At 45.5% G+C, this 23193-nt stretch overlaps 1 protein-coding gene across 3 annotated transcripts; it reads left to right on the top strand.

Annotated features, from left to right (window-relative positions):
* The first annotated feature begins 972 nt into the window (after positions 1-972).
* Positions 973-19988, top strand: LOC119460860 (protein tyrosine phosphatase type IVA 2). 3 transcript variants are annotated; one of them, XM_037721967.2, is made up of 6 exons: positions 973-1109; positions 4819-5131; positions 9239-9331; positions 13940-14070; positions 17333-17407; positions 18405-19988. In XM_037721967.2, exons 2-6 carry the CDS (start codon positions 4940-4942, stop codon positions 18511-18513), a joined length of 600 nt encoding a protein of 199 aa, XP_037577895.1. In that variant the 5' UTR covers positions 973-1109; positions 4819-4939; the 3' UTR covers positions 18514-19988. The 3 variants fall into 3 exon arrangements, with proteins under 3 accessions (XP_037577895.1, XP_049529150.1, XP_037577896.1); XM_037721968.2 differs by lacking the exon at positions 973-1109 and adding an exon at positions 1368-1519; XM_049673193.1 differs by lacking the exon at positions 18405-19988 and having other exon boundaries at positions 17333-17411.
* Positions 19989-23193: the final 3205 nt, after the last annotated feature.

The following is a 23193-nucleotide window of genomic DNA, read 5'->3' as shown; positions in this document are numbered from 1 at the left end:
CAGCCTAGTGAAACTTAGATGCAACAAGTAAAAAAAAAAAAATCAGATCCCTATTACACTACCGTGCAGATGGAATCCAGCGAAGCTGTGGTGGGTTCTGTCGTTGGCACGAACAGAATTCACTTTAGAACAAAAAAGTGCGATTCGTCATTCAAGATAAACCCGCGACTGTGACAGCACGCATACCTAATTCACGTGTTCGGTCAATTCGGGTAGAAAAAAATATTTTAAATGACTGCCTATGCTCAGATATAATGGTCAGTCATCGATGCGTACGTCACGGGCTCTAGATATTTGCAGCGTGGGTGATACTTTGTGATGAAAGTGCACAGAGAGCAAGCGCGACCGGCCCCGCGAACGGAGAATCGTGTGCCGGAACCGTCAGCGGTTGAACCGGAAGCGCTGAGCAGACGACGTTTCCCGTGAGCCTTTACGAGTTTACGCCTCACCGTGGTAACCTGTATTCCCAAGCGTCAACAATTTTTTTTTCTATCCAAAATATTACTTGTGCTATCTCTAAAATACTAGAAAATGCAAATAATTACGCACCCTACATTTTTTTTTTTCTGTAGAGTCAAACGCAGTTCTGGTTTCGTTGTTTTTAGTGTAAACTGAACTTTTCAACCACTCTCGCCCCGGTTATTCAATGGTGTTTTTAACCTGTATCCGTTTTTCTGAATAAAGCTGTTTTCACGCTAATGTATGCCAAGCACTCACCCTGTCTAATATGCCGTTCTTCACATTTGTCATGTCTGATTGCGCAACAGATGCGACAAACGGCGGCATTAAAAAGTTCTAATGGTTTTGGTTTCGGTAATCGTTGGTGTTAAGAGAAAGCAAACAGTAAAATTATAACTATTAAAACAAGCATTCTGTTCTTTGTGTGGTAGGTATGAGGTTTTCAGTTCAAATTTGACCCTCGTGCCAATAAAACTCCAAATTGTACACTATCACCTCGCATGCATTTTTCAGCGCGTCTTCTTCCGGCTTGTCCCTTAGCCGTGTGTCAACCGCCGGCGACAACCATGTGCTTCGTCTTGATATTTTGATGTGTAGCGTGTGCTGGAAATATCCGACACATTCTGGCTTCAATGAAAAGCGACGCAGCAGTAAGTATAACTTGTTGAATCAGTTGAAGTCCGCGCAAGTTGCACATGGGCATGTAACTAGTACAGCAAACCAACGTATAGTGGGTGCCGAGGCATCGCGTCACCGTTTCGTCATTGAGAGCTAGGCCTAGTGGACGATGCGCCTGAAATAATGTATTTTTGGCACTTGCCGACAAACGGTTGACGATTGTGTGATTTGATGCGCATCTCTTGAAGAAGCCGCCAGGCCTATGTGCGTATCGTCTTGTTTACGAGTCGCGAATGTGCGGCGCAGTGCGCAGCAACCAGTAGTGGATTCATTTGGTAGCATTTCTCGTGCCGCCGCCTGAAGTTTGTGACTTTGCCTTTTGACAACGCTGTTGGTCGTCCTCCGTGATGTGCGCCGAACGAGAGTCCAAATTACGTCGCAGGTACACGCAGTTTCTACTTAACTGGCCCAGAATTTCGCAACGTCATTTTCAAGCTCATCGTAGCGGGCGGTTTGCTGCAGTTCCGACAAAGTTTCAGCTCGTGGTCTGATACCTTCTGCTACTTTCTTGTATATATATATAAAAAAAAAAAAGACAGCCGGCTACGCCTTAAAACTGAGTGGGCTGTGTTTCTGGTGTATCGGTAGCTGTAAACCATAAATTATGTTTCTTACACAGTGTTCAAGAGCCGAACAAGTTTGCTGTACGCCTCCTGTGCATTCCTTGTCGGTGTCGCTTTGTCTGACAGCCAGAGAGCCACGGCGTTTTATCAGTCACGAACCCCACTTCTCACGAAAATGCCCACTGTTTTTTCTTGACCCTTGCCTGTTTCACATTTCGTTTTATTATCTTCGTTTCGAGTACGCAGAACCTCCCACTGACTCTGTGTATTTGTATCGGTCAGTTCGCAGCAGAATCCCGCGTCAGTTTATTATGCGCGCGCTGATAAAGAAAATTTGACCGTTTCGATTCTTATCTTGTAATCTTTCCCCTGCTCGTCTGTCCTGTTTTCGACTTGTACTGAACACGCCGTAGCCTATTGTCAGTATTTGCCCTCCGAAGATCGCGTTCGCACTACCAGCTTGTCCCAAATCTGTGGCACGACAGCGGTGATTGCAATTTAAGCCCTCAGGCAGAACGAGGCTATTTCTGTTGGTGCGTGATTAACCAGAAAAAAAAATGTAAACGTTGTTCATTGCCGGCTAATGAAGGCAGACCAGTGTGCGCTCAGGATTCTTGGCCGCAGAAAGTAACTAACTTGCTTACTAGTTTATATTTTTCGCTGCTTCACGAGTATCCAGAAGTTGGCACTGAAAGTGTGTGCTCCATGACAGAAGTCAGGAACAGCTAAATACTTAGATTCATGTTTTGTAATTAAGTGTATACACAAGTGGCATGGTATTAATGGTAGAGTATTTGAGGGTGCATGGTACTTTTCAGTCACCTTGTGGTCTATTTTGCTAGAATTATTTTTAAATGTAAGATACAGAAGCCCAAATGCTGCCATTGGCACAGTGTAGCCCAGACTTTCAAACCAAGTGCTTGATTGAAATATGGGAAGCTTGTAACATTGTCTTTTGTCAATGCTTTGATGAAGGTTCTTTGTGCGATTCTATAATATTTGTATGCACATTTGCACTTGCCTTTTTGTTAAGGCAGTTGCATGGTAATGGGAGGTAAAGATTGTCATTCTATGAAAAATAACATAGGCAGACACTTCTTTTTTCTGTAATGCTGTTTTGCTGCCTGCAAGTCTAACTTCCAATGATGCCACATTTGTGTGGAATTCTTGTGCATATTTAAATATTGTGGGTGAAATGTGTCCATGAGTGATGGTGATAGTACACTATCAGCCAGTGTTTGTCATTCTTTCCTTTGTTGGCATGTTGTTTCACATACTCTAATCGTAGTGTGTGCTTTTACGACAATTTTTTTTTTTTTTTTAAGATGACATGGATGGCATTGTCACGTCTGAAACATCAGAAAGAGTTTCTGAACACACGTTTATCATGAAATGTTTTTAAAAAGTGGTTTTGGTTTCTCAGTCAGTGACTCATGTACTTGTTTTGATGTAGCCTCTCAGGTGATGCAAGTAAGTGCAGAGGTAGTGGCAACTCCAGTATCAGTTTGCGATGTCTGAAAAATAGCAAAGCCTTGCAGCGCATTTTCTTTAAACTGTAGTGTGTTCACTCACACTTGTACTGGCCTTCTTTGCAGCAAGTTTTACATGCCACGCCGCAGTAGCGCACCCAGGATCTCTGCTAGGAGGGGGGGGGGGGGGGGGTTGAGAGTTTGCCAATACCATCTAAACAGCACTAATTTCGATTTCTTCACGGGAAATTGTCAAAGAAATTCGCTTTTTGCGAGTGTGCAGACGATTGCACGTCTTGCATCTTAGTTGCAGCACTCAAATGCGTAAGAAAAGAAAAGGGGTTAAACAAAAGGGGGGTTAAGTCGGCCTCAGGGGGGGGTTACAACCCCCGAATCACCCCCCTCCCCCCCTGTCGGTGCGCCACTGCCACGCTGGTTCAGTGGTCGCGGCATTGCACCGCCAAGCACAAGGTCGTGGGTTAGATTCATAGCCGTGTTTTGATAGGGAAAAACGCAAAAATGCTCTCGTATCGCGTTTTGGGCGTACATAAAAGAGCCCCAAGCTAGGTCAAAATTAATTTGGGGACCTCCACCTGTTAGCCGACTGTCTAGTTTTGTGATGTTCAGCCCTACAATTTCTTTACGGCAAATTTTAATTTTGATAAGCAGCTACGTAACTTCAGTAATTCGCTAGTTTAGGTAGCTTTAGAAAAACGAACCCTCTCTAAGAAAAAGTCATTAAGTGCCTGTCTAGAATGTTGCACAATTTTAAATTAAGGTTGCTCATTTAAAAAAGACCATTGAAATTAGATATGTGTTCTTAGGGCTTTGAAACCGTGTAATGTTTATAGTGTTTATATATGCGAAAGGGAACGCTGCATTTCTATTTAGAGCGAATACTTTTCCTTGTTCCTGCACTAAACAAAAGTTTTGTGAAGTAGATTTTTCAATGAAAGACCTTACAGCGTTTGCACTGAGTGGGGTTCCGACTTAGAAATTTGCAGGAATCATTTCAACAATGAAATTGCTTACTCACAAATGTAAATCAATGAGAATAATGTGGTCTGCTTTCAATTCTAATTCCCGTTTTTATAGCTATGATTCCCTTCTAACTTCGTACAAATACCTAGGTTTCACATCACTAATCTTTCCTAGAATTTTCGTGTTAAATCGTGGGATCTGCTGTGGCAGAGTCAGCGATGCGATTCAATGCAGGCAACAGGAGGACATCAGCAGCAATCCTTATAGACATTATTAACAATGCCAATCACGTGCTTGGCTTTCTTTGCCGCAACTTTTCCGAAGCACCAGTATCCTTGAAACTGCTTACTATACACCACTTTAGTCTGGTCCAAAGTAGAATATGCCTCGTCTGTCTGATTCCCAAACTGAATCTCTAATCACGTCCCTTGAATCGCTTCAGAATCGTTCTGCGCGCTTCGTTCTAATTATTCAGGCCAATCAAGCGATTCGCAAATCAAAAGAACTTTCCTTTCTGTACAATGCTGCCTAGTCTGACTGTGCATATTTCACAAAATTTATTATTTCAATGAAAACTTAAGCAATCCTTGGTGTGAATGGAACATGTGGGTTCTTGTCCGAATGTCGAGGAAGCCAGTGGTAAGTGCTGGGGGTTGGGGTCCTTTCAGGCGACAGCAGGCGTACAGGGCAGCAGCAGCGGCAGCCGTGCTTGGATGGAGGTAGTGCTTGGCTCGAGCGGCGAGTACTGCCTGGCACAGCACAAATAAGGGGACTGGCGGCCCTCTGCCTATGTGCTGTGTGCCCTATGGGGTAAGCGGTCTGGCTGACTGTGCAGTGCTGCGCCGCTGTGCCATGTCCGCACCAGCCATGAGGCACAAGGCGGCAGCCATGCGGCCGGGGCCTTCCGAGATCGACTTCAAGAACATGCGCTTTCTCATCACGGACCGCCCCACTGACGCCACCGTGCCAGCCTTCCTGGAGGTGGGTCTACCAGCCACTTGGTGCATTCTGCTCAGTCAAACTGGCAGCACACTACTTAAGTCAAATCTAAAACTTTATCACTGATCATAAGATGACCAAAGGTTGTTTTCACCATGGTTTAACCTGACTATATAGTATTCACTTCTATAGACTGCACTCTATTTACCCTAGAGTCTGGTGCTGGGCCTGTTGGTACATGGTTTAAAAAAAAAAAACTGAACTCGGCCTTCAAAGACGCGTACACAAGAGGAGAGAAATTGCACAACCACACATGCTGGGTCTAGCAATAGAGTTTAATTAAACACATGGGTCTTTGAACTTCTGCTGCCTATTCTCGTGGATATATAGGCTACACTTAGTGGTTAAAGTGGTTGTTGCGAGTCGAGTTGGAGGGAGATGAAGCTGCAGGAATCCTTGGACACCTCTCAAGGCAGACATTACCTTCTAAGTACATATTTGGTGTGCCCGCACTGTAGTGTATTGTCATATTGTCGTGCCAGGGGCCGTATTCCGAAATGTTCCACTTCGGCGATAATTCGCCTAGGCGGTAGTCACCTTCACGAAATCAACGGGCTGCTTACCCGTAACGTCAGCAATTCACTACCAACATGCGCCTCAAACGCTTTTCAACACACGAGAGTGCGCACCTTGGGACTGCAGAGCGGCTCGGGTATGTTGTTTTCAAGTGTATCTTCGGCCGCAGTGCGACACAGGCGTGTTCGTTTATTCAATACATGTCGGGAGCACCCAATGACACTGTGACATCAAAATGATGTGCACTGGAACTACTAGATGGCGGGATTTATTTTCCGGTTTTGCTCAACCAGCCAATCGGCGTGCGCCTAAGGGCGAACTATCACCGAAGTGGAACGTTTCAAAATACGGCTCCAGATGGGTATAAAATGCCGAATCTGGCACATTTGAAAAAAATATTCTAACTGGTGTAACATTTTATTAAAACAATTGTTATCCACATTTGCAAGTGCATTATTTGCCAAATTAGTTTTGATGCCGTGGTGGACTTCTAGTGATGTCTGCCACTGCAATTTGAAGCTGCTTGGCAGCTGTCAGCTTTGGCTGCATAGCAGTGAAAGTGTGATGATAGTAGACAGGTTTGAGGATTCCAAAAGTACATTGACCCACAGCACCATAGTTTCAGAGCGCAGCTGTATCAGTTACAAGAAATTAGTTAAAGGCTGCATCTCTGTATTCCTGTTGCGTAAGCTACTTTACGAAAAAAGGCTATTGCAATTTTTTTTTTTTTTTATCAATCCATTCACTGTCTCCCTTTTCAGACAGCCACAAGCAGTAATGCGGAAGAAAGATTGAAGTATATTACAGAGGCTGCAGCTATGAAATGAACCTGCCTATGTTATGTTGCCTTCCATTGCTCTTAGACAAAATATACTGTCGCCACCAGAAGTTTCTCAATCCATCGTGGGTGCACTAACTTCATGTAGCTGTGTAATAATTGAAGGCTGGAAGGCAACTGATTTTTTTTTAAGGCTTAGTTTCTAGTATTCTTTTGTATGTCTATACAAAATAACCTTTTTTTTTTATTGCACAGGTCACACATGCATAAGAAAGAAAAAAAAAAACTCAAGCTTTGGTTTTCCAGAAGTTAGCACTTGTCTTTCTCATCATTGTGATGTCTGTCATGCACTGTGAAATCTGTGTGAATTACTAATATGTGTACATAGATCGACATGCAGGATCTCTCTCTCTCCCCCCCGCCCTTCCTTTTTCTTCTTGTACCATTTGCAAGTACTTACAGTGCCTATTGAAACATGAAATGATATCTAGCACAACTTGTTGCTGGGTGATTTGGTACTTCTTTCAATGTACCTACTTAGCGCTCCATTTGTCTCCTTTTTTTTGTGCGCCATGTATTGCATGTGCATGTTTGGTGCCCTTCAGGCTGTCATTAATGGAATAAAAAAGCAAGCAGGGGTGTCCAACCATGTAGAGTCACTTTGGGCACATGGTGCCTGTCTTGTTTTTGGAAGGGACACAGTTGCTAACCAGAGTTCAAGTAGACCTTCTAGTACTGCTGAATCAAATTAATATGCGCCCACTTAATTTATACAAATTGTCAAATTGGGGTTAAGACGAAGTCTCAACACATTCTTCATAGACACTAATAATAACGGCTGACTGCATGGTGGCTTGTTGTATGCCTACCTGTGAATCTGTAACATGATCACTATTGGTTGCATAGAGGCTAACTGCATTGCCTTGACTCACAATTAGGCTGATGCCACACTGTGCCACAAAAAATCTTCCACCTATTCAAAAAGTGCTGAGACCGGTCTTGTAATGGTTCCTGCTTTAGCACAGGTAGGGCAATGCCTGTATGGATAAGCATTTATAGTACACACAGGCCTGGTGGCAGCCTCAACAAGGAGCATCGCCACTGACTGGTGCACCTGTATGAGTTATCGCATTTCTAACGTAGGTGATAGACTAGGAGCAGATACTGCCAATGTTCTGAAAGGAAAACATCTTTTTGTGGCCTCTGTTTGTCATGAGCCATTCAGAAAGTGGTGAAGTACACATGATGAGCCAAGGTTGTCCAGATTCCTTAAGATGGTAAAAGGTTAACTGAAATGTACTGCCATTCTCTCTCCTTTCTTTGCCGAGGTTGGTACAAGCGTGTGTCATTTGAAAAAGTGAAAGCAGCTCACAGTTACTGCATCGGCTTGCCAAGCAATGCATTGCGGGCATGAAAACAGCTCACTGCATAGAAGCTCGCATGAAGTGTGGGTGCAGTCTCGGCAAACACGCATGCACTCGTACGTTGAGCGTCCCTGCAGGAGGAGGTTTGCCGTTATGATTAGGCATCGCACTGCACGCAAATCCCATAGGATTGTTGGCACCATCCTGTAGTGTGTACCACATTTCAGGGAAGCGTCTTTGGTTTTCACTCATAGTTACATTGACGCACGCATCGGGGAACGCTCAACGAGCCAATACATTGTTCAATCTGCTGCTTTGCTTTCTGCAAAAGTTTCGAAAGGCTGCTTGGTATTGTCTGCCTTTTATCGCACAGTCATGTTAGAGGCGTAATTTTATTTTTACCGCCTTGGAAAAGAAAGGAAAATAAAAGTGACCGAAACACATTTTAGGCAGCGTTTACTGCAGCAAAACATTCTTCTGTTAGGGGTGGTACACGTAAAAAGGCACAAATTTGCATTTGCTAGTTTGTACATACTAGTACTGTTTAGTGTATATTACAGCGTAAGCTGTTATGGCCTCGTTCCAATAGCTGTTTCGGGTCGCGATGATGCCGGCGTCCGCCACGTCACCGCTATCGCCGAAAACACGAAAAAAGTACCCGATTCCTGCCAGGATCAAACCCGCACCAGCTGCGTGGGAGCCGGATACTCTACCACTGAGCCATGCAAGCGCTTGCTGTCGGGCTGCTATCGGCCCTATAAGGCAAACGCAGGCGGAGACGACTTGAGCCTCCGCCAGTATGGTGGCGCCATCTAGGTAAGATGCCTGCAAACGCAGCCTCCGCAGGCACAGACGACGATACGCGATTCAGACGAGGCGCGAAATCAACACGCTGCCGAGCCTCCGCCAGTATTCTGGCGCCATCTAGTAAAGGTGCCTGCAAACACGGCGCGCCCGACATGTAAGTTGCGGTTGTAAGGCTTGATCGGGCTTAGCAGACTGCTGTGCAGAGAGCATTACAAGCCGCAGCTCACCATCGACGCCGGGCGGACAGTTCAGATCGTTCTCATCAAAACGAGGCAAAAAGACTGCCACGAAGACCTTGTTGTGCGTGGTGCCCAAATTGGAGCTACTTTTGAGCCGCTCCACGAGCTTACGCTGTGACTGTGCTGCATGTGCCGCGCAGGCCTGTGACTTTTTATGTTGCGTTCTTGCCAGGGCACAGTTCCCACTACCAAAGGTTGCACTAGCTCCATTACCAACTCGCTGATTGCTTTATTAGCTCCCCAGAAACACAGAAACTGGCTTTTGCCGACTAATCAGCCAAAATGAAGATGGGTTGGTTAACAGACCGTTTTTACTAGTTTTTGGACTCACCATTTGTGTGTGCTCTTCTTTTTTATTTACACCTTTTTGTGTGTTTAATTGCAGGAATTCAAGAAAAGGAATGTCAAGGATGTTGTCAGGGTATGCGAAGCCACTTATCAGAAGGACTTGCTTGAGAAGGAAGGCATTAACGTGTGGGTAAGTGGTTGTATGGGTATTCACTTTAGTTGTCCCTTTATAAAGTTTTCAAAGCACAGTTTTCGATTAAGCATAAGAATCTCATGAATTCAAATTAAGGAAATTAGAAAAATGAGTTTAACCTCGGAGAGACTTGTATAACAGTGTCCATTGAAAATAACCTGTAATGACAAGAAGTGTAACTAGTAACAGAAATGTTGGTGGTGTTTGTGAATTACTTGCAGTACAGCCATTGGCAAAGGTATTTAGTATTTTATTTGTTTACCCTCAAGCACAGAAACCTTTACAGAAACCATATACCGGGTGTGCGAGGTATTTGAGAACACAATGTTGGCTTCAGGTAGAGAAAAATATCTCCAGCAAAAGTAGACATATTTTCACCAAACTTTGGGAAATACTTCTCTTACGGCTTATTTCCACAATTACTCAATGAATCCACCGTCCACAGCAATAACCGATTCAGTTCGACTTCGAAAACGGCTGCATGCACGGATCAGGTGGTCCTTCGAGATGTTGGCCATTGAGTCAGCAGTGGCAGCCTTCAGTGAGTCTTTTGTATTATGTGGCTGTTCGTTGGCCTCTCAACAACGCCCAAGACGTAGTAGTTGAGGGGGTTTAAATCTCGAGAACTAGGAGGCCACAAGTAGGGAGTGACGAGGTCGTAGTAGTTGTCAGCCAGCCACTCCTGGGTGACGCAGGCGGTGTGGGAGGGAGCCGAATCTTGCTGAAAGGCTCAAGGTCTTCCTTTCGAAAAAGTCTATCCAGGGCTTTACAATGGTGGCAAGCACGTACGCGGTAGCATTAACGCGGAGTCCTGCAAAAAACTGTGGCGCCATGATGTCACCCTCGTTGCTGATGATGGCTAACACCATCACAGATGACGAAAATTTTGTGTGCATCACAGTAGGGCATCTCATCAGCGCACGCAAAGTCACCTGTCGTTAAGGGGGTTTGGTCTTGGTCAAAGTTCTTTTCATCTGGAAAAAAAATTGAGCATTCCAGGCTCCTCAGGTCTCTTCAGCTTGCTTAGCAAGCGCTTGAACTGGAGCAGACAATTCTCTCAAGACATGAATTGCCCCCTCCTCGTGACACAGGAATGGTACCTCATGTCCTCGTGCCCAGCGAGCCTGACAATTGGCTCTGTGACTTGGAGCTCCTTTGCAATGGCCCGCATTGACCTCCCTGGGTCGTCACTCGCGATGATTTGCAGCCTCCGAAGAAAATCGGGGGTTCTGATGACGTCTGACCGCTGACTGTGCTTTTTCTTTTTCGCCACAGAGGCCACGTCACCGCCAGAATTCATCAGTTCTTACATCTTGTAAATGAAAGGCTTCGCTACCTTCAGAAAGGTGGCAATTTCCAAGTCACTGGGGTGTGTGGCTAGGGCGACGAGGAGTGCATGGCGTTTCATTTCCTGTATCAACCTGCATGCTTCCATCTTTGAACAAACTGCGCAGTATGAATAAGGGGTCAACCAACAAGAAGCTGCACGTCTAGATGGATATCATGAGCCTGCTGGTGTCTGTGGTGATAAGGAATAGTGTTCTCAAATACCTCGCGCACCCGGTAAGGCAGAGTCTCATGCAGAATCTATTTAAATGCTCAAATAACCTGGCAGTTTCGAGCAGGATAGTGATTTCACAGAGCTCGCATTGTCAGCAGTATAGGAAGTTTAGTACAATTAAACCTGGATATAAAGAAATAAATTCCCGAAAAACTTTGTTATAAAGAGAATTTCGTTATATGCTGGTTCGGCACGCTTACCGTATTTACTCGATTCTTACCGATGGCACCGTATGAGGCCCGTTTATAGTCCGACGTTATCTAGGCGTGGGCCAGTGTCGTTTGCGGCCAGTCACGCTACGCCGGTGTCGCTATGCCTGCCGAAGCGCCATCTCCTCTATATTCCGACGGGCACGCCGTTGGCTGTTATCTTCAGAGCATGTGCAGAACGATCCCAAGCCTGCGCGCCGCTTTGAACGCCTGTCTACGACCGTCGGCGAAGCGGCGTGGGCGCGTTTATTTCTTCGCACGAAATGGCATTGTCAGCGCAGTCGGCGCAACCAATGTCCGAATGGGTCAGGAGCCAATTCAGTGCGTTAGAAGCCGCCGGTTACGTTGGCTGCGCCGACGCGACATAGCACGCGCTCGCTTGCATTACGTCGGACTATAAACGGCCCTATAATGTCACCTAGTGTCAGGTTAGTGAAGTGAAGCGCAGAGAGTTGCGCATTAACCAAAGAGTGGCACTGCCAGCTTGTTGGGGGGGAAAAAAATGTTTTTTTTTTTTTTTTTTTTTTTTATCTTCGGCAATATCAACTGGAAAAGGAGAGTGCCGGCTTGGCTGGCTAGGCCAGCTGCAGCAAGCGGAGGGATCAGGTTTAAATGAAGGGAGGGGGAAAGGGTCACACCTGCGACGGCCAGATCGCCGGGTCGAGGGATGCAGGCCCGCCCTGTAGTCGCCGTGAATTCGGGCGCGCTAAGCGCGACGCCGCTGCTTCACATTCTGTCGCGGCGGAGAAGGCGCTTCCGGCCTCTGCTAGTCCAAAAATTACAAAATTTGGGGGAAAACTTCTAGGTTGTTGGCGGGGAAAATTCGTTAATTCGAAGTGGTCTCCCGCTGCCACTTTGTTACGTAGAGGTCTCAAATACATGTGCTTCCATGGAGTAACGGTGGGGAATAGAAAAACTTCGTTATATCCAGGAATTCGTTATATGGAGGTTCGTTATAAGCAGGTTCAACTGTAGTATGCTTGTGTAATCTTGTGCTGCTATTCAATACTGTCTACTCAAAACTTGGCTACAGTCTTGCATTTCGCATTAGCCCAGTGTCTAATGCTACGTAGTGTAGATGTCACTATAACCTGATTACTATGTATTGCCAAAAGTCAAGTTGTGTTGTACAAACTTATTTATCTAGTATAAAAGCCTTATGGGTGCATGTAAGCCTCCTCTTTTTTGTCTTGCTAGCACATTATAATGAGGCACACGTGGCAATGGTCAGCCAAGTGGCCACAGAAGGCACGTTGCTCCAGAGCTACTACCGATTGAATCCCAGGGCAGAATTTCTAGCTTGCTTGCCAATGTTTACTGAAGCACTGTTCAACTTCATAAAAGGTTACTCTGCTGATCCACTATGCTAAATGCAGCCTTCATAATTCAAGTTTGATTCTCCACATTTATTTGTTGTAGCGGTGGCATCTCTTGCGTGTCTGTGGCTTTACAATATGCCACCCACGCTGCTTTGTCTTATGGCATTGCATATAAAACGCTGCTTTGTCTTATTGCATTGCAGATAAAACATTGCATACCAAAACACGAATACTAAATGCACCTTTCAGAAGTACATTTCGTAAAAACAGCAATTACAAAATACGTAATAAAAATTGCCAAACACAAATGGTTAATGAAATTCACGGCAAACTTTCCTAATGATAGACTTATATCTTAACGAATAAAATTCTGTACGTCTGTTTGTGAAGGATATGTGTCCATGTGTATTTGTTGGTGTTTACACATATAGCATGAACGACCTCCATATAAAGGACAGGCGAAAAAAAAATTGAGCTATCCCCAGCCACTTACCCCTACAGAACGTCATCCAGAGGTCAATGGTCGAATCTCTCTTAGGTCGAAACTTGTGGTAGCACATCTTGTCCCAATGAAGTGGACACGCTATAAAGAAAATATTTAGGACACCAACAGGGCAATTTAACTGGCTGTAGACACCTATAAACCAAAACTTAAGGCGACAACTAAACTTGCAGGCGGGTAACAGCTGATGTTCCCGGTTGATCTGCTGAAGTTTCCTCATCCGAACTAAACTCCGACGCGACATCGATGTCCGAGTCATCACTGCTTGACGAGTCCAAAAGATTGCTTCTAGGATGATTGGGATCAAACGAAACTGATTTTCCTTCGAGCGCGCACGGTTCCGGCCATCGGTGCCCGCTCAAGTGTGCCTCAGCCTTCGAACTCGCGCGCCCTTTGAAAATCTTCGCCACGCTGTAAAAATGTTAACTGCGCAGAAATGGAAACTCTGCTTTGTATACTACGCCGAGATCGCGTCGTGAGTCCAGGAGCGCGGCGTTTTTTTTATAGGCACACGGAAACGTCGGATCACCGGTGCTCGATGCCTAGTGCCGTGGTAAGGAAAGAGTTGAACAATGCATCGGCAATTAGAAGTAAAGTTTGATGGCATGCTTTCAGTAGCTTTACTAAGCAAATTGCACCTGCAAACCAATCTTAAGACGCTACATCAAGAGAAGATAATGTAGCGGCAAGTTTGTTCACACTTGTGGCATTTATGGCATGACACATGCATCCTGATCATGTCCAAGAAATCAAGAAATTGTGTGACGTCTGAAAGGTTTGTGCCATTTGTGCATTGGTTCTGTGGTGGTTCATAAGGGTGTTGCAGAAGGGTTCAAGTGACTGGTCTGAAAATTTTGTCGGCAGCTGTAGTCGAGTTTTGCAAGCACACACACTAGGCAAAGAGGGAGCAACACGTTTTGTCAGTATTTGCGTTGTTGGCAATAATTTCCTACTCGTCTCGTACACTTTTTATTGAAAAACCTATCGAGGGACATTGCTGTTTTTCTCTTGCAGGACTGGCAGTTTGATGATGGGTCCCCACCCCCAGCACGTATTGTGGAGGAGTGGTTCCAATTGCTCAGGAAACGCTTCAAGGAAGATCCGGACTGCTGCATAGCTGTACACTGCGTTGCCGGCCTGGGCAGGTGAGCACATGATACAACATAGAATCATCGCACTCTCATAATTATCACACCCCTGAATTCTGTCATTCATTGTTTTTTTTTTTTTTCCTCCCGTCTAATGATTGCGCCGCGAGGGTCATCTGCTGGGTCCTGCTGATGATGATAGTGCCAGCACGCCAAGTGCCGTCAATCGAATGCTATGTAAATGACTGTCAAGGCTCGCCAAACCGACTGCGCAAAACTGGCGATCAGCTGGCAAGCCACTCCGGAATAAACATGGGCCTAAATCGGGCTGACATCGGCTTCACACAGGCCACCACAAGAGGACATTGATGAACAGCATGTACTGAGCACAAACAAGACGCGCAGTGTTCATAAGTGAACTTAAAGCTTAACAAGATCGCTACTTTTCGTGTGGTGCTCCCAAGAGCCTGTCAAGTATCAAAAGGGATAAGGAACATTTACTTTACGAACTACACTGTGCATAGTACTCGGGGCACATAACAAATGAGGAGTGGCAACAGCAGTATCCACGTTGTAAATATATTGTAGAAGCGGAACATGTTAATTTACTGTACTGCATATATGCCCACACGCCACCGTTTATATTACAAAAAGGATATTGATCCACCCCTAGCGGAAACGTACCATATTGGAATATAAAATTTCCCAGCATGTCTTCAACTTATGCCATGTCCAGTGGTAGCCGAGCGCGGCTGACTCCGTTTCTATCTCCTCAAAGTGGGCCTGGCTACGTAACTATTTCCCACAATGCCACAGTGGCATGACTCGGAATAGGACAAATGCAGGTGCGCTCACTTGCTATGAGGCAAGGCACCATGGTGAGACTTTCGTGCGAGCTCTGGATGGACGAGGCACTTCATGCGAAGGAATGGACTGTTATTGAGGCAGCGGACATCATTGTGCCAGCAGCTCCCGTCTGCCTATGAAGACGAAGTAATGGGCTACTTTGTTTCGAGGATCCAGGAAGAAAGAGGCTTCATTTTGTCCCAAATAAGTAACGCTGACCTGACTCTGCTGAACATTGACATGCCCCAAAGTACGACTGTCAAGGAGAGAGGTGCCCGGGGTGTCCTTGGTGCCGAAAAACAACAATGCACAGTGTTTGGCAGTGACTACAGGTGTGCAGAAGCTGCCACCTTATGTGATACTAAAACGGAAGACTCTTCTGAAAGGAAACTTTCCCCGTGGCATCTACATCTGAGTCCAGGAAAAGTGTTGTATGACGGTCGGACCTTATGGTCGATTGGATAAAGACTGTTTGGGGATGAAGACTGAGAGAGCTTCTACATCCCACACTCCTCGTCGTGGACAGCTTTCATGGACACCTTATGAACAGCCTTCGCGCAAAGCTGAAGGAGGTACGCACCGACAGTGCAGTTATGCCAGGTGGCCTTGTGTCACTGCTGTGGCCCCGCGACATGTCCTTGAATAAGCTGTTCAAGGACAGCGTTTGAAGGCTGTATGCAGAGTTGGTCACCACGGGACAGCAGGATCTGATGCTGGTCAGCAAGATAAAAAAGCCGTTTGTAGAGTTACTTTGTTCCTAGGTCCTGGAAGCGTGGAGCAGAAGCTCCGGCGAGCTTGTCGTTGAGTTTCAGGAAGACTGCAATATCGAACTTGCAGGACGAGACCGAAGATTACTTTTTATGGGAATTCGACGATGCCCCCAGTGATGAAAATGCAGTCTCCGACGAGGAGGCTTGCCGCGACAGCAGTCAGGACTCCTACTCGGAATAAAGTCGGTTATTGAATAGGAGAGATAAATAAAAGGGCTAAATGCAATTCATTAGTGCGCACTTGAAATTGTGCATTTATTACAAAAGTAAACCTTGTTCAGCTTGATTTTTTGGTTATTCTCACGGTATCTATTGTTAGTTAGAATTCCAACCTGCAACTTGTGTAAATTCTCAGTACTCATTTTTGTTTCCCCCCCCCCCAAATGTTACCCTGCATAATGGTCGCACCCCCAAATTAGCATCAGCTTTTACAGAAAGTGATCATTATGTGAGTAAATATGGCATCTAAGAGGCAGCACAGCTAAGTTTTGTGCAACTGGTGTTGGGTCCTGGTTTTTCATTTGATTTGTTGTATGTATGGGCCTTTGTTCTTTGTTTGTGAAAAATAACTGAACATAGTGTGTAACAACGAAGTGGTGTTTAACCTTGTAAAGCTCTAACACCGTTCTCCACCAAAGAAATTTTATAACAAATTGTTCATCTTTATTTCTTACAATGGAAGATAATTTCGTACCAAAAATGTAAAATGTTAGTCAAAAATTGGTGTAGGACAGTCAAACCTTGATATAATAAACTTGTACTTGTGGCAGAAAGCTTCGTTATATCGAATTTCGTTATATTGAGGTTTTGTTAATTCAGTAGAACTAAGATGGGGAAATAAAAATAGTTTGTTACATTGCAAATTTCATTAAATTGAGGTTCGTTATATCGAGGTTTGACTATAATTGTGTTTATGAATGGCCCAGAACTGAAACATGACTTCAGTGCATCAGAAGCCATGGGTTTTGTGTGAAATTTTCTGCACATAAATCAGCATGTTGAGGTATGAAATTTGGCATATCAAAAATTATACATTGGACGTTGTGGTGCAAGAAATACCTAGGTGTATGAAAAACTAGTGAAGCACATTAAACTGCCTAACTGTATTTCAATTTATGCATACATGCTGGATCATCACTCCAGTGAATTAACACAGATAGCACAAAGCTTGAACAATAGATGGCTGCAGCTTGTGTGGTTTTATTTGGTAGGTGGGTCACAGGAGACTTGCCACAAGTGTCGGGAGTCGAGATACTGGGAAGAAATGAGAAAGTTTAGCAAACCAAGTTTATTTACATGATGAGTCAGACTTGAGAGGATAAGAAGCAGGGGGCCGTTCATTCTATACACTTATAGGCCCCCTTAATGTCACTAGTAGTTCCTTAGATGGGCAAGCCACAATATTCTCAATTATTTTCTTCTGTAGCATGTGCGGCGTTTTGGTCAAGTATCTGTGTATGGTTTGCCCACATGTAGAATGCCCGAGGTGTGGTTCAAAATTTTATTTACGATGTGTTTGTCTGCATGGTACCCTCGGAAGCTTACTGGAAATCTTGCTTTACCTACTACATTGCATTAATTTTATATATGTGGTCAGTTGCTTTCAATATCCAGGCCTCATCAGTGCACTGGCATGTGTGCCATGGTTTAGCAGGACTGCGTAATATTGAACTTCTGTCCTAACTGTTGTCTTTTACTTGCAGGGCACCTGTATTGGTTGCATTAGCACTTATTGAATTAGGTATGACTTACGAGGATGCTGTGGAGCTCATAAGGCAGTGAGTACCACTCTCTTAAGGTATGTCCGCACTAGCAGGAAGAACGCGCATGGGGAGTGCACGCACATCAGACTGCTCTGCCGCACTCACCTGTTCTGCGGAACGCAGTAGTTGCACAACACCTGACTTCCAGAGTTCCATTGACTTCACAGGGAAAGTGAGTGCTTTTACCCCTCGGCGTCTCCATGGCCTTAAAAAAGCTGCCATGTTGCAGTTCGTGTTACATAGCTCGCTTTCGTTGAGTCTTAAGTGGCTACTGCAAAGGGTCTTGAACCCATTGGGCAATTGCCGCGTGCGCTCATGACACTTTTTGCCGACTTTGCCACTCGCGGCATCCTGCCTTGTTGCGTGCGTTTTTCCTGCTAGCGTGGACATACCATTATAGTTGTCCTCTACAAGGGCCTAGCATTGTTGGTGTTAATGAAAAGCCCAGCTTTGCAGTGTTCTAAGTTTAGCCTTCATCATGATGATGATGATGTTTCGCCTTGTCTGAAAATTCTGTGTTGTAGAAAATTTGCAGAAATAACGCTACAGTGATGGGCATGAAAACAGCAATTCCATGCTTCGTTTGTTTCAGTGCACCTGTATAGTACTGCATCAGCTAAAACTCTTCACAACCCTATGGTTTATATGTAACTTTGCATGTTTGACACCAATAGAGATGTTGCCAGTGGTGCGGAAGAATGCTTCCTGCTGCTGTGCTTTTAGCGCAAATTGAGTCAAGTGTTTCTTTTTCAACAGCTCTGTATTTTGGTGGAAATGTCATACTAGTAACGATAATTGGTGAAAAAAGAAAAGCTGACAAAAGGCTGCTTTGGGAGGGGTATTGTATTCGCCCTGTACAGTGCACTCATGACTTATGGGATTTTATTGGATGTATGAACAGTTGAGAACTTGTGTATCTATGGGGGAGTATATCAGTCTAAAAGTTCGACTACATGTTGCATGGTTGTCATTGTCAAATGCTGCCTTAGCTCATCTAGTCTTTCTCTTTCAGGAAGCGACGGGGAGCCATCAATGCCAAGCAGCTCTCCTATTTGGAGAAGTACCGTCCCAAGTCGCGGCTGAGGCTGCGCAATGGGCACCGGCAGTGCACCATACAGTGAAGGCTTCCCTCTCTCTTCCTGATCCACCTTTATTTTATTTTTTCTGTGTTTGCGACCGCCTGACCTCTCGATCCTGGCAGTTTATTCCGGCGCTTTCCTTCAGACTCTGGGCACTTGGCTTCTTGATGCGGCGGCACCCTAGTGTTCAAAACCCCTCCGGAGGTGGGAGGGGCAGCAAGCGACTTTGCCCTGTCGCTGCACATTCAGCCAGTGTTTCTCGGAGTGCTCCTTGGTTGACTTCTTAGACGGCGTCGTTTCTTTTCCTCGTCCACCCCTCTCCGCCACTGTTTCATTTCCTTCTAATAGCTGACTTCTTAATCTCGCAGCAGCAAAGTTTTGTCCATTTGTGAGTGGCCAGGTGACGGGAACCGAGGAGTGTCTTCTATGGAAGCGTTAGGTGAGGTGGTTGATGCGGGGGTGCATGCGTTCGGACTGTTCTGCAAAGTAGTGGCGGTCGTTTCAAGTTCCGTTTGTGCACCTCTCCGCTGGTCTTCCCACATCCTCGTTGCGTTGTAAAAAGAAACCCCTCCTCTCTCTCCCCATCTCACCCTGAACATGTCAAAGTTTAGAGCCAGTGTGCCCAGAGCTTTTACCAGAGGTTTCGTCTCTTGTCATCAATTTATCTGCACCTTTGTTTGTTTTTTTCTTCCTCATTGTTGCATAGTCTCTATTGCATTAGAGAGGAATCCTTTCGGAGCTATTTCTGGAGCCGATCTTGGGATCCTTTTTTTTTTCTTCCTCTTCCTAGTCCTTTTAATTTAGGCGAATTTCTTTGCAATATGCTTTCTCCTGGCGGCTGCAAAGGCGTGAGCAATGAGTTTACATATATACACCCCTTTTACTCCACAATGCACGAGCCCAAGTTGAAGGAACAAAGGAGGTGTATTTAGCCAGCCGTCGTTGTTCTCTTATCCTTGTTTTCTCGAAGCAAAACTCTGGCATAGTGATGTTGCAAGTGGCAGGCGAGCATAATGATTTGGCCCGACTGTCAACGAAAACTGTTTTAGCTCCGAAAATCTTCGTTTGCTATTCGAATTAGCGTTCTCGAGCACCCTTTGTTCGCGTTTAATGCTCGTGGAAAACGCTTTTTTTTAATGACGCACCATTGGTTATTTATTCTGTCGAGAAAAGCTGCTCGGAAGCTCTACCACGTGACACAGAAAATGCCCTTGATGTTGCTCCTCATTGTTATTTTGCCATTCTCTGTGACTTCCTCGTGTTTAGTTAGCTCAATGCAAGTTTCACTTTCCCTCCGTTTTAATAATTCGTGCGGACGTGACTACTCAGGTGTGCTGGCTAGTCGTGCGTGTAGGGAGGCCTGCCTGCCATCGGGGATGTGAATGTGTTAATGTAGCAGCAAAACGTCATGTAAAATATGTTGTTTACATATCCATTTGGATTGTGCCCTTGTGAAAAGAAAAAAAAAAACTAACTCACGGTGTTTCAACAGCGATTATAAAGATCTTTTCTGATAACTGTCTCAGCGTGAGTTACTTTTGACGTCCCAGTAAGCGACATAGTCGCCACAACCTGTCGTATGGTCTGAGGTGAGTTTGTGGTGTACTGCATTGAGAACACCGAAGCAAACCACCATTTCTCTTGTTTCCAGTATTGAGGGCGAGCTCCACCGCTGAAAAAAATGTGGCGCTACCGTCGGCGTGACGTGGTATGAGGGTTCACGCGGACATAGTGGCCGTGTCGTCTGTTTCGGAAGCGCCGAAGCGAGCTGGAAACGAAAGTTTAGTCCCACCTGCGCTACGGTTCTGATTAGGTGGGGATGTTTTCCCGCTTATGGTGTCTGCTTGACAACACTTAAAACACTAACAGGTAGTGGCTGCCTCTGAAGGCGTCCGACATGGTACGCTATTGCTCGGTACCGCAATGCTGGACGCGTACCTAACGGAACCCTGTCTCAGCCTTCACACGTACCCGCAGGCCAAGAAGCTGCGTGTAGCTTGGATTGCAAAACTTAGAACCGGCAAACAGCCATTGGCTACAGCTCGGGTGTGTAGCAAGGACTCTCGCGAGGAAGATTTCTGCTACGGCGTTGGGGCTGCGATGTTCGGCGAGTAGCAGAAAGCGCGCGCTGCCCGGTTAATGTGAAGATTTGGTCTATGAACTTGTTGATTCTAGATAATGGCAAGTTCACCAGAATGGAAAGGGAACGGTAAGAGGCACATTCAAAAACATGGAATATGATCATGTTTGTGTTAGCACCAAACAAGCAATGTACTGGATTAACAAAAAGAATTGCAGCGGGAAATTCCTCGCTGAGAATACCGATAAACATACAGTGCGAAGCAACTTGAGAAATAACGATAGTGAAACGTCCAAGAATTAATAAGAAAAAATGATAGCATTAATCGTCGCGATGGTGCATCACGAGTCGCTGTATAGCGTACAAGTCCCTAGCTATGACATTATTTTTGAACAGCTCTGACAAGTGTCCACGCAACAATGGTGGCTTGTGTACTGTCAAATGTTCATATGTTCAGCCGTGCTCCCTCAAGGGCTGCAGAAGATAGCGCTAACCTTTCCTTTTCCAAACGAACCACTTAGTAGTTTTTGCTCGCGGCACGGTGCGAAAACGCGCTCGCAGCGAAAGCGAAACTTTGTGCGCAGACATGCATGCAGATGCGCAGTCGGTCGCTGCGAACCCGTGTGATCGCTGCATTTGAGGCTTCGGTTATGCTCCATTTCGTTATACAGACAGCACACTACAAGAACATATTTCACATGGTCTGCTCTCAGCAATTACCTCCCTTTCACGCAAGAAGCTGGTTCGGGAGACTCCATCACGGCGACCGCGCGCAATGGGCGTTCACTACGTATTCGGTAAAGAGAACGCCTGTAAACTAGAGTACACTCTACTGTAAACTATTCTGCGCTTTCTGTTTGCCCAAGATGTTTTCTTTTTTTTTTTTTTAACAGTAAGAACCGTCCCTCGTTTAGAAAGTACTTGCAGAAGTGGCCAGGAGGGGCTCCCGCGTGGTTTTTTTTAAGCCGCGTTTGCAGACGCATCCGGCGTTTCGCCACGTCGCAGCTCGGCGAGCGCAGCAGATCCACAGCAAATTGCATTACTGACCATTATTCTTAATGGGATGCGATCGCGTTTACATGCACTGCGAAAGTCGGCTTATGCCTCCTCGTACTACATAAGCGAGGCGCTTACGGCAGATGGCGACTGCGCAAGTCCTCGCCCCCAATAAAGGCGCCGTGCGGGAATCGGAAGGGGGATGAGACCAGTTGGTCTTTATTCTATGGTTCTTTATTCTATGATGAGACCGTGCCGGTACAGTGTACTAGAATTCTAGTACACTGTAGTGCCGGTGAAGAGATGTGACGTGAAGACAGAGTCTGCGGACGTAGGGGACTCCTCGGCAAGCTAACCGACGAGTTCTTCCAATGCCTCCTAAATTTTTGGTTCTTCGAGCGTCTGCATTCCCGGAAGAAGTTCCTTTCAACCCTTCATCATTGGCTTAGATGTAGTCATGCCATTTGTTATTGCTGCTGTCAGCTACTCATCATGACGAATGTAAGAATTAAGGTAATGGAAAACCAAATGATATCGCTACAAAATATAGTCCCTGCAAGCACAAAAATTTTCCCAAGTATATTTGCTCAGAAAATTGCAGCAGCAGTTGCCAGAGGCCAAATTGGTGAATGCTTGATAATGGCAAATTCTGTCACGGGTGTGGTGTCGGCAACTTGGGGCTTGTTCGAAATTTCATGTTGCTGTATCGGCATGCATGAGCTAGGCCAAGGAGGTTATAAATTTTTTTTTATAACCTCCTTGAGCTAGGCGACACTGCAGTGTACTAGAAGGCTTTGAAAAAGCTTCTAGAACACTGTAGCGACACAGTGACGTGAGGCAAAGCAGGCACAGCACATTTGGAAGTTGCGCATTCATGTCAACAAGGAGAGAATCTGGTTTTGGGGAACATTACTCGCGGGCAAGTGAAGTAAGGTGAAGGAAGTGGGACGTGCGAGCGGCGGCAGAAAAGTTGCTGCTAAATGCGCAGAATAGTCAAATTCTGTTGAGGGGTTCCAATACAGCGGCGAATTGACAAGAAACCAGGCAGCATTTGCATTGGATTGGCTTCGTTAGGGCTGCAGTTAATGTTAGGAAGGCAAACTTGCAGCAAAATTGATAATGTGCGTTAGCGTGTCGTAACCACATAAGCCGCATCGTGCGCTATAGCAGGCTAATTGTTTCGCAACGTTACAGTAGCAGGCGCTTTCCTGCTGCGGTTTTGTAACGCGATTGTCGCGCGATGCTACCCATGTTTCTACATGCGCGCTGTTGTGCGTAGTGTGGCATATTGAAGTGCAGTAGTGCATGTTTGGTAGGTGCATACAAATATAGAAACGACCACATGAAGCTTGAAGCCTTTGGGCCAATGCGACTTCACTGTAATCGCAGCTGTAATTAGTCTTGTGTGGGCATTAACCTTCGGCCATGATGGCACGTACGTAAAATGACGCGTTGACATTTCCTGTCAGTTGTGACGCTTCTTATTGGTTAATGGCTGAAGTAACCTGTGCGGTGCACTTTTCGATAACAGCAAGCCGTATCTGCGGAAAGTTTCGGAAGCTGCAAAAATTTTAGGCAGCCTCAGTGATCGCATGAAGAAAACGTGGCTGACCACTGCAGCAGGCTACTACATATGGCACGCCCCG

The sequence above is a fragment of the Dermacentor silvarum genome, chromosome 8, assembly GCF_013339745.2.
Source record: "Dermacentor silvarum isolate Dsil-2018 chromosome 8, BIME_Dsil_1.4, whole genome shotgun sequence".
NCBI classification, from domain to species: domain Eukaryota; kingdom Metazoa; phylum Arthropoda; class Arachnida; order Ixodida; family Ixodidae; genus Dermacentor; species Dermacentor silvarum.
The sequence above is the reverse complement of the archived record's forward strand: the minus strand, read 5'-3'. Positions and strand labels throughout refer to the sequence as shown.